This window comes from Paroedura picta, chromosome 8 (genome assembly GCF_049243985.1).
Source record: "Paroedura picta isolate Pp20150507F chromosome 8, Ppicta_v3.0, whole genome shotgun sequence".
NCBI classification, from domain to species: domain Eukaryota; kingdom Metazoa; phylum Chordata; class Lepidosauria; order Squamata; family Gekkonidae; genus Paroedura; species Paroedura picta.
This window is the reverse complement of record NC_135376.1, coordinates 32465945-32483592: the sequence shown is the minus strand read 5'-3', so window position 1 is coordinate 32483592 and position 17648 is coordinate 32465945. Positions and strand designations below refer to the sequence as shown.

Genomic DNA, 17648 nt, shown 5'->3' with positions numbered 1-17648 from the left:
AGGGGCAGATTGCCCCTGGCTGGGCTGGTTCAGTGGGCCCTGTCAGAACTTTGACCCTGTCAAAACTTTGGCTTCGCGCCCCCCGACTGGCTGGAACTCTGGTCTCTCACCCGATCCGGCCCCACCCAGTCTCCGCCCACTTAGGCCAGCGACAGCTGTATAAAGATGTTATGTATTAATAGTGCTCCAAAATTCACACAAAATCTTGCATAAGCAGAAGTGATAATAAATTTGATTTAGATCAAGCAGTGACCAAAGTATTTTTCTGGTATTTACTTTTGTGTGAGAACTCTAACACAAGCAGAAATGTTGTGATACATTCAACTCTATTGGGGCAGGTTTCTACAGATATGGAATAATGTCTAAAGGAAATCTGACTATAGTTGTCAGTCTTCATATTAATGAAGGGCAAGTTGACCATTAAGGGCACTAGAAAGGTCCTGGTGAACAGATGGTCTGAAGGCTGCTTCTTCCTGAGGCTACACTGGGGCTGTACTCTCCTCCTGAGCCTCCATGACTCCCAAGTGGATGGAGGCAAGATGCAGGGATGGAGATGTCTGGGCTAGCTTTGCTTGCATGGTGCAGTTATGTACAGACCCAGCTTGTGCTTCCTTTGGAGGTGTGGCCAGGGTGGGCAGGGTTCTTTCAAGGGCTGTTTCCCCCCCATCCCAGTCTGTTCCTGGGTAATTAACCCTTGGTTTGTGTCATAAAAATAATATTTAAATGTATTTTTAAGTTAGAGAATTATGATGATTGATACATTTGTTCTTTGTTCATATTAACATTTCTTTTTCATGCCTATGGATTCACAACCACTGGATACCTCAAGTTTCAAAGGGAATTCAATGCATGTCTTTCCTTCAGAATTGCTATAGTCAGTTTTTCCTTCAAAACCTAAGATGTTAGCTTTGTTAAAAGCCTGTAATTCAGCTTTTGGATTCTTAGATGAGTTTTTAATTTGACACCCTGTAATCTAGCCTGCTTTATTTGGATACACATATTTCCTGCCATATACTTATTTCTGCTCATGTTCTGCTCATTGTTATGTTTTAGGATCCTTCTACAGTAATTTATCAGAGAAGGCAATGGCCATGGCAAATTGAAAGAAGTGGCTCTTTGTGACAGCCCACATGTACCTTTCTTTCAGTTTTTGTTAAAAACAAAATATGACAAAGATACTTGCAAAAACTGTGTACCAAGGTGCGGGGAAAGGTAGTTGAGAAGTTAGGAAACCAGTAATAAGGACAGTGGGAATAAAGAACATGATCTAGGGGCTTGGGGACAAAGTTAGATGGGAAATAGGTTGATGATGGGGGGAAAGGATGGGCCAGGTAGTGGGTTCTTAAGAGGATGGGGAAATGGTGTGCTATGTTTGAATATAACAGGGATGGTGACATATAAGAGAGCAAACATGTATTTGATTGTGTAGTAGAGAGAATGGAGAATGGCTTGTGGTAGTTTTCATATGCATTTTTCGTAGCCTTCATTTGAAACCCTCAGTGAAAGAATTTCATTTAAAAAATTGCACAAGGGTGCCTGAATTTCAGTTAAAACCATTTCTTGAGCAACAGAAAGGCACACAACAATGCAATCAGCACAGCTGGAAGTGTATGGTTGACTCAGTCTATTGCTATTGATAATTGAGTTCTGAAAGTCGTTTGTATTTCTCATTATGTTTTAACAAAATTGTATTATGAATTCATGCCTTGCATAGAGTCTTTTGCTTCAACTTCAGAACACTCAGCAGAACTGTGTGCTATAACAACACAGCTGACCTAATTCCAACATGATTTTTTCCATATATGATTGTAGATAGCTAAATGCTAATGCATGGATGTTCCCCAGCTGTTTTATATGGATGCTGTCTCAGGTAAAGCTGGGACAGCATCCATAGAATTTCTCTTTGTTTGGTTTCGATAGAAGATAAACATTTATGCAGTTGAAATCTTGAAAGGCACCAGGGACCGCTTGACTTCAAGTTTGGTATTGGTCTCTTGGGATGCATCAGTGTGAAAAGGCGCAACTGCTGTCACAGTGAAAAACTCTGTTGGAGTGTGTATCACTGGAGAAAAAGGGGTAAAATTATGCTTTCTGCTTCCGTCTGCATTTGGTTATGTGGTCACTGGGGCTGTGTTTATGACCCATTAGACATCTTACTGCAGATTTTTAGAGCAGTAAGCCTTTAATCTTGATTTGTGCACTTTTCCCTCCAGTGTATTTATTCTACAGATACATTAAAAATGTACTTTTCTAAATTGGGATGGAACATCATTTGGAATGTTGTAGGGGTGCAATTTTGTTTTTAAATTATGCAGTTACTTTATCCTATGGTTTAGATTTTGTGCATGCATTTTAGAGTTAATTCATTAAATGAAATGGAATGGCAAGGAATGCCAGCAAGAGGGAAAAGCTCATGTTGAAATTGACAAGAATTCTTTTGAAACTGACAAGCAGCTACAAAAACCCATTTTACATATTACAGAGCCTTAGGGAATTCCCTGCTGCGTTAACAACCACTGCGAAAAATGGGAAAGAGTCACATGATCTCATAATATGGGGGAATACGTTGAGTGTACAGAATGCATGGTAGAACTCTGTGACACTAGCATTGCAAGCTGTGATCATTGGCAGCAAATGTGCATGCAGGACTGCAATTTGTATGGGGAAGCTAGCCTCTAGTAAAAGCTCTGAGGACTTTTTTTGGCCTTGTGCCAGTAAATTGATTTTTGCCCCAACCCCCTAGTGCACCTACATAGTAACTAATTTCCTGTAGTTTCTTGCAAATTTATGTGGTTTTCTAATTTTCCAATTTCATCCTGTACACTGGTCATGATCTTGGCAGTTTTTTTAAAGCCTTTCCTTTACGGATTGCATATTTTCACCAAATTCCCAGGTGATTCTTAAGTCGGGCAGTTTGCAGAAGCTTTATGTGTCTCGGGCACCATTTTAATGTTAGGCTTCAAGAGTGTGCTGCTCTTCTGGGCTGCACCTACTTGGCTAGGTTATTATGCCGAGGCAGGAGGGCGAGAGACAGAGACCAGAGTTAAGTCTGAGAGGTCAAAAGCCAGAGAGATAGTTCACACAGCAAGCAGGACAGGGAATGTGGTCAAGAGCCAGATAAAAAGTCAAAGCCAAACTGTGGTTAGAAGTCAAAAGTCAAGCCATAGGCCCAAGAGTCAGGTTGAAGTCAGGAACCAGGAGTCAGTCAGGCAGAGCTTTGCTTTAGCAAACTGGAACAAGAAGTTGACTGGGAAGACAGGCAGGAAATGCACATGTTGCAGCCACGAAGGACTTGGATGCAAGGTCCTCCTGAAATACACAGAGCAATGTGGAGCAGCCCTCAGCCAGAGGTCTTGCACCTGGATCTAACCCTCATCAGAGGAAGGAGGTGCAGCTGGGTCCCGTCTATCTTGGGGCTGTCAATGCTGCTCCTCTGGTGAGTCTTCTGGGCTGGTGGGCATCTTGTCCTGGGGTTTCATATAGTAAAGCTGGGTCTCAGCCTGGCTGGTACCAGGCTGCTCATCCTCTGGGAGAGCAGGCAGCTCTTGGTCTGTGGCAACCAGATCTCTTGGTGCTACCCTGAGATCCTCTGCCTCTGGAGCGCCCTCTATCACCAGAACAGAGGGTGTGGGCATGACAAAGAGACTGCCAAGCATCAGTGAGGGGAAATGTTTGCAAAGCTTCAGACTTAAATCTCATGTCAATTTCATTCCATGTTGATGATTCCCCCCCCCCTTTATTTCATTTGCATGCAGTACTGAAATATTTTTCTTTGCTCTGAGGTTGCTGCTATTTGCCTACTCCCTAATCCCCCTTTCAAGTCAATAGCAGTAGGGAACTAAACCTCATACAACTCCTTTCAAATTTCCTCCCATTGTTTTAACTCTTTTAAAATCAGCGATCCAAGACTACTGATTTTAAACTGCTTAAAAATATTAAATTAAAAATTTAATTGAGCTTGTACACTGTTGAAGGGTAGGGGGGATGGCAGAAGATGTAGAATAGGTAAAATGACCTTGAGATGGGTAGAGAACATTGAGGGCAGACAAAAGGGCAGGGAGAAATCTGAGGGAATCTGTACGATTTTGAATTTTCTTCATATTAGAAGTGAAACAAGGGAACAATAGGCACAAAAGCACACAGAAAACCCTGGGGAAATTGCAACCAGAAAGCTAACTGATCACTTACAAGAGGAAAATCAACATAGAACAATAAAGAAAGCTTGATGCACATACATGGTGGAAGCAAGGGGAAATACCCATGCATATTATGCCTAAATCTCTAGCTTTTGTTGAGAGCTGTTCTTTCCCTCTTACAATGGTGGCTGTTTTTGTCTGATGTTTCACTCACTCATGATGGCAGTTTGCATCATTCTTCTCTCCCACACCAGATAAGTACACTAATTTTATAGAGGCAGACTTTGAAGATTGCTATTGATTATTATGGAGACAAGATATTTTAATCAATTCATTTAAGCTGTCACAGTGATTCAGTGTAATGATGTGTTTATTCTCTCCATGAGACAGGAGGCTGACTCTCTAAAGTGATGGTAAAAGGGGCTGATACTAGTGATATAGCTCCCCGTGGAACTAGCCAGACATTGGTGCTTAAAGTCTGAAAACTACTTACCCAGTCATTTGACTGAATTTTGTGGGGACTCTGCATACTGAGCTGCATAGTCCTGGAGGGTGTTCATTTGATATCCCTTCATTTGATAAATTCAGACTGCATTGTTGGCTTTCAGTATTCCCTACTGGAATGTGGAGTTCTACCATACACAGAGCTCTTTGGCGAGCCAGTTTGGTGTAGTGGTTAGGAGTGCAGACTTCTAATCTGGCATGCCAGGTTCGATTCTGCGCTCCCTCACATGCAGCCAGCTGGGTGACCTTGGGCTCGCCACGGCACTGATAAAACTGTTCTGACCGGGCAGTGATATCAGGGCTCTCTCAGCCTCACCCACCCTACAGGGTGTCTGTTGTGGGGAGAGGAATGGGAAGGCGACTGTAAGCCGCTTTGAGCCTCCTTCGGGTAGGGAAAAGCGGCATATAAGAACCAACTCTTCTTCTTCTTCTTCTATGTACAGGTAGAATATATAGAACAGCCCTGACTATAGGCCCTTTTTGCTTCAATTTTAAAAATCCCCCTTTAAAAAAACCCACCTGTTTGATTAGAGGAAAACAGATTAGAGGAATACACTGAAGAGCATAATTGTGATTTTGTATTTTAACGGTGTCCCCATTTTGCTTTTCTTTGGCTTGTATACTGACAATTCTATCAATGGCTATTGAGTTAGCTGGAGTCATAATGTGGCTGAGGATGGAAGGTAGAAAGCCTTGATAGTTCAATTATAGTGTTGTTTTTTTTACTTTTGCTGCCTTCTTTGTTAGCATGGAGTTAAACCATTCTCAGGGCAACTTTGCAAAGCTCGGCAACTTTGCTATCATAAACTTGGGCCTTCTTACTTTTGCCCTATTTGCTAGAAGTGTACTACCAGTGTTATGGCTATTGTGCTCTTGAGAGCCACTGGCTGAAAAGGTAATGCTGTTCTGACATAAATCTACTACAGATGCATAACATAGCGTTCCAGAGTTTAGAAGTGGGCTGTGTTCCTGAACAGCATCTGTAGTACATCTATAATGCCCTATTAATATGTGGATGATCTGATAGCTTAAAATCAGTTTAAGTATAGGAATAATATTTGGCTAAACAGGAAGATGTTCCTGACAGAACGGTTCCTCAGTGGAACAGGGCAGAAGGGATTGTGCCTATGCTTGGCTCTTGTGGCCCTTTCATGCATGCTCAGGAAAATGCTGATCATGACTTTGGGGTCAAGAGGTGAATTTCCTCCAAGCCAGACTGGCCATAGATTCTGGGTTTTTTTTGTGGGGGGGGCATCATCTGGGCATGGAACTGGGATCACTGTGGTGCGCTGGTAGTTGCGAATTTCCTGCATTTTGCAGGGGTTTGGCCTAGATGACCCTGGAGGTAACTTTCAACTCTATGATTTTATTCCATGATTCTAAAATGTTTAAAATTTGTACTACTTTATAGCATAGAAATTATTTTTGTCTTTTGTGATATACCACAGCTTGTGTCCCTCTGTACTTAAGCAGAGTTGATTTTCTGTTGTTGTTCCATGATCCCTTATAAGAAACCATGTTTCTGTGTTACATTGTGCTAAGTCAATGTAAGTTAACCATGCTCAGAGAATCTTTGTTAGAGGCCTAATATGGGAAGCTTTGAAATGTTATGAAAGGTTTCAGGGGACAGGGGGAAGGGCTCATGCAAATGTTCTTCGTTAGCATTTTTGGTGCCACAAAAAGGATGGCTTACATTTTGCAACCTTTCAATATTTTCCATCTCTCCAAATACTATGGACTATCAGGGTTCAGCAATTGTATCTTTAGTTCTAACTGTGGGCTATCACTTTTAACTATTATATGACTCTGAATCATGACCCAGGAAGTTATAGTTAGAAATAAATATTGATATCTGGATATTTTTAAAGTGTTGAGCGGAGATAACACAGCAATGGCATGGCCTGCACTCTGAACCCATAATGTGAACGAAGAAAGATCAATAAGCATCAAGCAGTTGCTCTATGATATTGTAAGCTGTAATTTCTAGGATATTATTTTCAGTACTGAAATTTTATAACTATAGATACACTTCTCTGTTGGTTAGTACAGATAAAATGCTGCCCATTTTCTTAACCCTTGTGAAAGGACTGAAAATGAACTGTGAGACTATGTGCTCAAAATGGTTGGTGGGATATTATGTTCTCATTCTTTCTCCTGACATGTTTCTTAAATCTTCTCTGTGCATGGTTAACTTACATTGACTTAGCTCAGATGTAACACAGAACCATGGTTTAATTAAACTGTGGTTGATCACTTGAGTGCATGACACTCTCTGAATATGTTTAACGAGAGTATATCAGATCAGGATCTGACACAGAGATCAGAAATTGGCTCATTTATTGTTGGTCTTAAATGGGTTTTCCTGGAGCTTATGGATATGAAACCCTAGCTTAATCCTGATGTGTTTTTTACTGCCACATTCTTCCTGGTTACAGAGCCACCTTGTAAGAATTGTCTGACCACAAAAGGGGTCGCCTTTCTCTTTTCACCAAAATTGTATTAAAAGATTTCTGGTCACACCCTTGGTGCCTACCATGCCAGGCAAAAGCTGTACCAAGAGAAATTGGAGATCCTCAGGAAGGAATTCCCATTTTCACAGAGTAGCTGGCCAACAGTAAGGGAGCTGGTGATACTGAAAGACTTTAGCCTTGAACAAGAGCCTCAGTACTGGCCTGGATAGCAGCCAGGTCACTGTAAGGTAGGTGGGTAAAAATGCCAAGGTGGTAAAAACAGGATTTGAGTGGTCATTTTTTTGCTTTGCATTTGAACCAACTCTTTGCTTTAATTCATTTTGACTTGTAACTTGCTTCTAACCATGGTTTCAGGCTCTAGTTAGAAATGAACCATGATTTCACTGAAACCTGGTAACAATTTGTGTTGCAAGTTCATATGTTCCATTCTGCAGCTCCTTCTCCTCGTTTATATATTTGCTGTTCACAGGTGGTTTGCCATTGCCTGCCTTTAGATTTCCTTGGTGGTCTTCCATCCAAGTAGTAACCAGGAATGTCCCCACTTAAATTTCAATATTGGAGAACATGGTACCATACCATTGTTTTAAAGATGGTTAAAGAGCAAGTGTTTTTGTGTCTGCACTTGGCCCCAAATCTTGTCAGCCTGCCATTGAAGCTTCTGTGAAGATAACCCTCCCCTGTCACCACTGTGATATCTTCAAAGAGCCAATCTGAATACCCAGGACCCATGCAAGTCTGGTTCCTTGTATATAAATAACTTTCGTTAAAGTATTATTCTGCAGTTGTTTCACATTATGGTAGCATTGGCACCTGATCCTCATGAAAGCTAATAACAAGTGACGTATGAAAACAAATTGTTGGCAACCTTTATTTATCATAGTTGCTTATTGGGAACAATACCAAATCAATCAAAGATGACATAATTACTTTTATTTGTTAGCATGCCAAAGTTTTTCGGAATGCAATTTCTGCCTGGCTCTGCTGTTTTAAGCTGTTTAAACACAAAAGTGGAAATCATCCTTTTTGAACAAACTTTCAGATTAGTTTGGGTATCTGAGTGTGGGCACTTTCTACCCTAATATATTATTAATATTTTTATTAACCTGGAATGAAGACTAGGTACATGTGGCATCAAGAAAAAGAGGGGTTTGTCTTAAATTTGCATGCTGGTTAGTGTAAATTTGCATGCTATGTCCTGTAATTTAGTGTGCTTCTTATTTCTTTAACAGCAAAAGTATAAGAAAGGGACACACACTTTTTTCCTTCTAGCCTTTACAAAGTGCCCTGCAATATACTTGCTTCTGTTTGTCTTTTACTTTACATATCCTTTCTCCTTTCTAAAAAAGTGTATAACAAAAATAGATTTGCTTCTTCAAGAACAGGAGCATCCCCCCATTAAGAGTACTTAGATATAAAGTAATTAAATAATAATTTTCCCCTATGTTTTCAAATTTTAAGACTGGAAAATATTTGTCCTAATTTTCTTGTACAATACTTACTGTTTTTGGGGGTTTTTTTTAGAATGGCAGTTCTTAATGCTAGCCAGTTAATATTTTGATATTTGAAATAGACTGATTATTTCTGAATATTCAAATTTGATAATTTACCTGAAATTTGATAATTTACCTGAAATCATGCTTTCCTTCCTATAGAATTTTGCTGTGGGCTACTGGTATACTGAGATTCATCTCTAACAAATATTTTACATTCTGTGTTGACAGGAAAGATTTGACTATGGAGATTAAACCATGAAGAAACAACAGAGAGAATAATAATGTTTTTCCGAAATCGTTTTCTGTTCTTGTTGGCCTTGGCAGCCTTATTAGCCTTTCTGAGCCTTAGCCTACAATTCTGTAAGTATATTTCATTTTTTTTTAAAAAATACCTTTTGTGAGAATTTAAAGCATCTCCATTTGGCTATGTCTTTTCAATTTACAAAGTTGGTATTAATTTGGTCAGCTTTGTGTTTGACCCCAACATTTGAAGGCCTTATGTAGTTGAAATGGAGTGCCAATATCTTACTCAATAACATCAGAAATTATTCCCATTTTCACTATTTTCTAGTTCTTTGAGAGATATCTGAAATAACAACCTTTGACCAACCAAATTATTTATTTATTACCTTTGTATCCTACCGATATTCTGTAGAACTGAAGGTCATATTCATATTGTTCCTGACAGATACTGATCAGACCTCAGCTTGCTTAATTTTTAGTAGGGTTCTACATTATGCTTTCAGATTGTATCCTGTCATCAAGTACAATTATAATGATGTGGAGAAAGGATAACTGACTCACTATGTCTGTTCTGTGTGCATGCTTGATTGTGGATTGACAGGGTAGATCACTTACATTTGTCATAGTAATTTGCAGATTAAAAAGACCCTCTCTTCACACATCCCATGCACTGCAGTGTGATGCGGTATAGTAAAAACTCTTTAGTGGGATCTTTAAAGTGGTTTAGGAACAGCTATTTATGTTCTGAAATAATAATTCTATAAATATAATTCTTTATATTTAAGAGACTTAAACTTTCTTTAAGAAAATATAAAATTTCTAAATTATTCTCCAGTAGTAGTGTATTTTTTGCAGGCTAAAACCACAGTAAATGTGAAAATGCATATACAGTAAAAGTATATACAGAATGCTGTTACTGGAAATACTCTTAACTGGGGAACAGCTATGTGAGAGGGGGTGTAAAAAGCAAGACCTTTTGCTAATGTTTTACAAGGTAATTGTCCTCTTCTGGAATCCAAGGCAGACAGCAGATATTAAAATTCAGTTTTATTGGAACTAACACAAAAGGCAAGTAATGAACTAGATTTATAGATATGTAATTACACTAACAAACTTGCACAAGGAGAAACAAAGAGAAGGAAATGACTAGACTTGGAGAAATGAGGGTCAGCAAGTTATCAATCTGGGCATAGGGTACACTGGAAACAAGCAGAGCAATGTGAATGAACCTGCATTCAAGTCGGGTGTCCGATGGGATCTGTACCAAGAAAGCTGGTCACCAGAGATGCAATTTGGAGGCTCAAAAGGATCTCATACCCTTTTCCTAGCCATGTACATGGTGAGAGGGCATATAGGCTGGATGAGCTTTAGACAAAAGGTGTGATTGCCCTCTGACTGCAGTGATGGGATTAACAAAGGGGGATATTTGACGGGAAAATGGGAAGATTTCAGATAATTCTGGAAATATCTAATGTCTGGTTGATGAGAGTAAGGAACCCAAAAGTTGAGCTGCAAAAGCATGTTAAAAAATCTTACAAATATTAAACAAAGTGCGCTGATACACATTAAAAACATATTTTAAAAAACACATATCTAACTACACATGCCTGAATAGGCCAAATGCGTTGGACCCCGAGGGGTCTTCCTCAGTGGTCAAATTAATGTGTGGAATGTTCTTTTGTATAATATATCAGAACCTAAAGGCTTGCTGGGTGGCAAGGAAAAATCTGTTAGGTATCTTATTCAGAGCCCCCCTTCTAAAATACATATTATCTGCGGCCACTCCTCTCAGCCTATGCCTAACTCTACATCTAAACTACAATCCCATGTGTACTAGAAAAAGCTATTTGTCTTGATGAAAAATGCTAACGTGACACCCAGTCTTCATTCTTATCCATTGTTGTTCCTCTATATATTTCTGAAAATATATTTCTAGGGGGTGGGACGTGTCTGGCTGTCCGAGTTGGAATAGGGCCAATCAGGGTGCAGCCAGCTTTGCCTTGATTGGCTCTGCTCCTGTGGCTCCCGCCCTCTGGCCCAGGACTCTAGCCTCTTTGTTCTCAGATGCCTCAGTGCCTGGAGCCAACAGCAGGTAAGGGGAGAGGGCCTTGGGCAAAGTGTTGTGGTGGAGGCCTTGCTAACAAGGGCCTCCTGGTCTGCTAGGCTGGGCCTGCTCACGAGGGCCTCCCAACCTGCTGACTGCCTGCTAAGGAGCTCTGTCTCGACCCTGCTACCGAGGTGCCCAGCCCCCGCCCATCTCACTTGATTTGGCTGCGAGCTGCGGCCCAAAGCCACCTTAAGCTGCCTGGCCGGGGAAGGGGGCCCTTTCAAGGCCTGGTCTTAGGAACGGGCTTTGAACCTAGTTCATATATATATTCATATATATTTCAGGAGCAGAGTCAGTTGGTCCAAACATAGCCATTGGTGCTCTCAGAGTCTTGTGAGTATCAGTGGCAGATTGATGCAGGGACATGTTGTGTCATATCAATCCAACAATGAGGGCTCTTGACAGTGCCCTGTTGATCACTACTGAGGCAAGCTCCCTCCCCTATCCTCCTGCATCATTGGAAATGTGTACACACACTCCTGCATCACCAGCTAGCTAACTAGATGCCTCTGGCCATTGCTAGACTTCTGCCAACTAGAGTTGCCAGACTTCATTCATTCATTCATTCATTCATTCATTCATTCATTCATTCATTCAATGCATTTAAAACTTGCTCCTATCAGATATGCCATCTTGAGGCAGTTCACAACATAAATATAATAAATACAATAATAAAATACTTTAAGATTTTTAAATATTAATAGTTAAAAATAGCCGGATAACTGGAGGTAGCTTCATTGATGCTGTTCTATTAAGGGAGGACAGTATGAACTATCCAATTTGTGGTATCATCTTTGGGTGCTTTGTTCTCTTTCAGCTTACCTTGAACTTTCAAGAACTGGCTCTGCCAGACTTCTTCTGGACAGGTGGCAATTGCATGCCTGCTGTACAAGGTGGTTCTGTGGCTCAGGTAGCAGGGTCCTGCCAGGCAAGGATGTGTCACCTTCAGGTCCCCAACATTTGGTATGATTGACAGATTCCTTTGGGCAAAAGGGTAGACAAACAGCAATAAGTTTCAGTATCTAACACATCTTGTTAGCTAACAACCCCTATTTTTCATGAATCAAATATAACAAAGATTTTTGCTGTACCTATTTACATTGAAACATATATAGAATCTCTTTTATACTTATATGCAGGATTACCTTTTCATTAAGGTTTGCTGTTTCCATCTGGAAATGAAAAAACAGGTGGTTCTAAATAAATATCCTAACAGAAAAAGAGAGAACCTGTCCCAGGCAATCAAAATCAGTTAACAATATATTTATACAATCTCTATTTTAATGATAAATGAAACAACCAGAACGGACTCTGGATTTTATTCCGTTTTCAAAGTAGACCTTTCATCAGTGATGTTTCCTCCTGTGATTTTGAAACGTATCCTAGAAGGAGATTGGGTGGGGACATGATAGCCCTCTTTAAGTATTTGAAAGGTTGTCACTTGGAGAAGGGCAGGATGCTGTTTATGTTGGCTGCAGAGGAAAGGACGCACAGTAATGGGTTTAAACTACAAGTACAACGATATAGGCTAGATATCAAGGAAACTTTTTCACAGTCAGAGTAGTTCAGCAGTGGAATAGGCTGCCTAAGAAGGTGGTGAGCTCCCCCTCACTGGCAGTCTTCAAGCAAAAGTTGGATACACACTTTTCTTGGATGCTTTAGGATGCTTTGGGCTGATCCTGCGTTGAGCAGGGGGTTGGACTAGATGGTCTGTATGGCCCCTTCCAACTCTATGATTCTGTGAAGTTTTCAATATTTTAACCAACTCCAAGTTGTAATCAAAATTCTATGCAGGCCGGTATTATATGCATAGAATTTGGATTACAATTTGGAGTTGGTTGAAATATTGAAAACTTCTAGGATAAGTTTCAAAATCACAGGAGGAAACAACCACCGATGAAAAGTCTACTTTGAAAACGGAACAAAATCCAGAGTCCATTCTGGTTGTTTAATTTATCATTAAAACAGAGATTGTATAAATATATTGTTAACTGATTTTGATAGCCTGGGACAGGTTCTCTCTTTTTCTGTTAGAGTTTCCATCTGGAGAGAAGTGATCCTATGCTGGTTTTAGCTGACAGTGATAAAAAAGAAGGAACATATTTAACTTGGGGAGAACTTTGATCTCATGAAACTTTGTCAAGACTTAGTTAAAACAATGTTAAAAGTTGCAGGCCTGAAACAACCAATCTGGTTTGTCCAATTTTAACGTTATATTACACTAGAATTAAAGCCCGTTGTATCTGATACAATGGGTGCTAACAAGGGGAGAGGGGGAAAATAGACAGAGGGAGGTAGAAAGGAAGAGAGTAATTAAGATTGATAGAGCTTGACATTGGGAAGAGGAAGGGGAGGGGTTGACCAGTCTGAAATGGCATGAGGTTGAATATGTGTGGTGGTGGGGGGGGAGGGTTGTGGTGGTATGGTGAAAAATGAGGGCATGGGTGTGGAGAGATGAGTGTCAAGAACCTGTGGTTTGGAATGTTCATTGAGTATGGGAGAGGACTAACCTTTGGGAATTGTGGCATAGTGGTTACAGATGAGCTTTCCAGAGTTGTGTCTTCAGATATGTGAAGGGAAAATCAGACTGGAGACTCTTCTTAGAGGGAGATTACATGGCAACCAATTCCTCCCAGTTCTGCATTCAACCTCATTTCCCTTCTTGTGTGAATTAGGCCACAGACACGTCCCCCTCCCCTAATACACATGCGGTAGTCACAGTACACAGGTGTTCACCCTGCTCCTTCTTTCTCCATTTTTTAACTGTTGATATACTGTTATATACCCACATGTTTCTTTCACTGTTGCCCCTTAGAAGAAGAGCTAGATATTTGTACCCTTTTGTTTACTACCAAAAGGAGTCTCAAAGCAGTTTGCAAACATCTTTTCCCTTCATCTCCACAAAATAGACAACCTGTGAAGGCTGTGGGGCTGTGAGTGGTTTAAGAGAACTGGGAATGGACCACAGTGACCCAGCATACCTGAGGTGTCTCAAAACAGTTTCCAATGGCCTTCCCTTTTTCTCTCCATAACAGACACCCTGTGAGCGAGCTGGAGCTGAGAGAACTCTGAGAACTGGGAATGGTCCACAGTCACCCAGCAGGCCTCAGGTGTCTCTAAGCAGTTTAAAATCACTTTCCCTTCTTCTCCCCATAGAAAACTCCCCATGAGGGAGGTGGGGTAGAGAGCTCTGAGAGAACTGGGAGTGGGCTGCAGTTACTCAGCAGGCCTCAGGCATCTCTAAGCAGTTTAAAATTGCCTTCCCTTCCTCTCCCCATAATAGGCTCCCTGTGAGGGAGGCGAGCGTAGTGGCGGCCCAATCTGATTGGCCCGTATTCCAGGCTGGACACTTGGGACACGCTCCTCCCACAGGGCTGTTTCACAAATATATAGAGGAACTATGGATAAGGATTAGTTATAAAAAGGCCGAATTGTTCAATTCTGTAAATGTACTGTGTGCAGTGTAAGTCAGCGCTTCAGTTGGTCAGACCAAATCAAATGGGTCAGGGAATCTCACCTGACCTTTATTTTGTGCATTAATAATAATAAAAAACAGTACTGGCTGTCAGGCTCAGCCAGAGGTGTCAAGTTTCAGCAGCCATTCAGCATGCTTGAAGCAGAAGAGAGAGTTAGCCAGCAAGGCCAGGTCAGAAAGCTAGGGATTCAGTCAAGCAAATAAATGAGATTCAAAGTGGGAGGTCAAGGTTCTGGTCCAGGGGTCAGAATGTCCAAGAAGTCTGGCATGATTTCAGGCAGGGGTCAGGAAAGGTGGGTGTCAGCTTGAGCATTGTGCCCGTTTGCACCCATGCAGGCCAAAGGTCTCAGCTCCCCTAACAAAGCTGATAGCAGGGATTCTAGCTCTCATTCTGCGAATACTCTCCCTTTTCTGTTAAATGCCGGCGAGACCACATGTAGGTGCTACTACTATTTGCTGATAGTTTCCTTTGTGTGCTAATGGCAATGAGCCACAGCTGTTTCAGATGGGCTATCAGGAGAGCTGTCAGGCTGATCATTAGCAGCTGGTCCCCAAGTGGGGATGACTGCTGGACAGAGAGGCTTCTTCTGGTACTTCTGGCTCGCCAGCTGTCTCTTCTAACTCCCCTGGTTGAGCCTCTGCCTGTGTCTCCTGGTTGCCCTCCAGCTTCTCCTCTGAGGAGTCTGAAGACTGTGGCTGATTCATTACTCAAACCCAGAAGTTCCTTGGAGATTGACTGTGGAGAATCTTTATATACAGACCATATGCTTTGTGCCCCAGAAACTGATAATGTCTGTCTCTCAGAGGACAGGAAAAGGTTGAACTTCCTGCCCTAAACCCAAGCACTGCCTCCCCTTACTGTATATCATACACCATGCGTTAAGATTGGTACTGAGATATTGGGCTATACAGACATAAGAAAAAAGGTTCTTAGTCTAAAACGTTCTTTCAATAAGCAAGAAACCATTTTTATGCCGGAACAACTTTATCCATAAGATAATTGCAGTCACCCACAGTTTTAGATGTGTCAAGAGATTTACTTGATTTGCCCACTTTCTGTTTTAATTTATTTGTAGACCAGAGATCCTAAAGGAAGATTATATGTTCCATCATAAGATGTCCTGTCCTGACCATCAGTGCATTCTTCATAACTAAGACTTCACACCGCCCAAAACACTGGATTGGTGCTCAGGAGAGTCTTCTGTGTTTCTCTTTGTCACTCTCGTATCAGTTCATGCTCTTTTCTTCTGGCTTTTGTATTCTGGCTTTTTTATATGTAATTTTATTCTTCTTGTGGAAAAGAAACATAAGCATGAATGAATGAATAGTGCACTGTTATGATTGAGCTTCTATAACAATAGTTAGTTTCTAAATTGAAGATAGAAATTAACTTCTAATCCTAGTTCATTTCCATTCATGCGACAGGACTTCCTTACCTCCCTGTGCAGCCCAAAATGCTCCCTGAAATGGTGCTCCTGGGGAATAAGGAGCCCAAAAGGTACAGCATGAAGGGTGAATTGGAGGTTTTTTTGTAGGAATGGGAAACTGGTGAAAAAAATTTCTCCTCCTGTTAGAGTAAACCTGCAGTGGATCCAAGCCAGCAACTGCTTATTCTGTAGACATGTAAGTCTAGTGTATTTCAATAAGTATAATTCGTTATAATCAGTTGGTTAGATCATTTTAAATCTCATTGCTTAGGTTTGGACTTTGTTCTGGATCAGGCAGGCTGGTATTACAATAATATAATTTTTATAAGCTCATAACACGCAAAAAACCATCTGCAGTGATTTTTGAGTTCTGTCATCTGAAAAAATAATTACTTCCTAGATTTGTGAGGACTAATGTTTTAAAGAAAGGCCTAAAGGATTAGAAGCTAGATGCATTTTTACTGACAAAGCACATACTGTTAAACTGAAATCAGCTGAGCCATAAATAGGGTGAAATGTTTATCTGAATACATGATGAATCCCAGTTGATAAAATGCTACATTTTTCAAGTATAAAAAGGTAGAGTTGGTATTAATCTGTAACTTTTAAAACATTCCTATATTAAAATACTTTCCTTCTGTGATTTGTTTGTTTTTGTCATCTCACAGCATAAGCTTCCATGGTTACTTTAACATGTAGAATTAATTAAAAACACATCCCACATCTGCCCTGCACTTCAACAACTCCACTGGCTCCCAGTTGAATTCTGGATCAGGCTTAAGGTTTTGGTAATCACATTCAAGGCCATACATTGTCTGTGCCCAGTGTACCTCTCTCTCTCTCTCCCCCTCCCTCCCTCCCTCCCCCCCCCCCATCCATCCATCCATCCATCCATCATCTCGCCATATTCCCTTCGGACTCACGGTGGTTCACAATAAAATGATAAAAACTAGTGCCCTGAGCCTCATGGCAGGGCAGTATAGAAATTCAAGAAAATAAATACAATCAAAAGGTGAACCATTAAAATGAAACAAAAATAACAAATAGACACACCATTAAAATCTACAGCAGCAAATATCACTAATGCAACAAAATAAAAGATATAGCCTGAGTGAACAGGAAATGTCTCACCTGATATTTGGAATGCAAAACGTCTGGTGCAAACAATTATGGGCAGAGGAATTCTGAAGATAAGGTGACATTACAGAAACAAATTCCTTTCCCTGGCAGCCACTCTTTTCATCTCTTGAGGTGGGATGCGCAGAGAGCTTCTGCAAAGATCTTAACTGGCCAGCTTGTTCATATGGTTGAATGTGAATCAAATTGACCATGGCTGCAAACTATTCTGGGTTTAATGGCAGTAACTAGGGGTTCGAATTGGGTTTGGAAGTTAATGGGCACAGCATCTCTCTCAATATGGACAGAAAGCATTACCCAGATGCCTGTGACCAGATCATGCTTTGCAAGAAAATACTGAAGCTGTCCAAAAGTTCCTTAAAAGCAGTATGCAGCATGGAAGAGAACCATGTGTTAGTCTGTAATTGCAGATCGAGTAGCACCCCAAAGCATGAACCTTCTCCTTTAGGGCAGGGGTAGTGAAGGGTAGGCCAGCAAATGCTGGCAGGGGCTCATGGGAATTGTAGTCCATGAACATCTGGAGGACCACAGGTTGACTACCCCTGCTTTAGGGGAAGCTAAACTTTGTCCTGAAAAGGCTGCCTCAGTAATGCCTGATAGACAGTATTGTTGGCCAGTAGTGCTTCAGTTGCATCTGAACTGAACTTCAGTTAAT

The 17648-nt window shown here is 40.9% G+C and overlaps 1 protein-coding gene and 1 long non-coding RNA gene across 10 annotated transcripts in view; both read left to right on the top strand.

Moving 5' to 3' along the window:
* PXYLP1 (2-phosphoxylose phosphatase 1) overlaps window positions 1–17648 on the top strand; it is a 103414-nt gene that overhangs the window by 37700 nt on the left and 48066 nt on the right. For 7 of the 9 annotated variants that reach the window (XM_077348927.1, XM_077348929.1, XM_077348930.1 and 4 more), the window contains one exon: window positions 8833–8964. The exons of the other annotated variants lie outside the window; for them this stretch is intronic. In XM_077348927.1, the coding sequence (XP_077205042.1) occupies window positions 8886–8964 (79 nt within the window). In that variant the 5' untranslated portion in view covers window positions 8833–8885. The remainder of the gene's footprint in view (window positions 1–8832; window positions 8965–17648) is intronic. 9 annotated transcript variants of the gene reach the window in all.
* Window positions 13386–16499, top strand: LOC143843213 (uncharacterized). The gene is made up of 2 exons (XR_013233500.1): window positions 13386–14064; window positions 15506–16499. It is a non-coding gene; the product is annotated as an uncharacterized LOC143843213 (long non-coding RNA).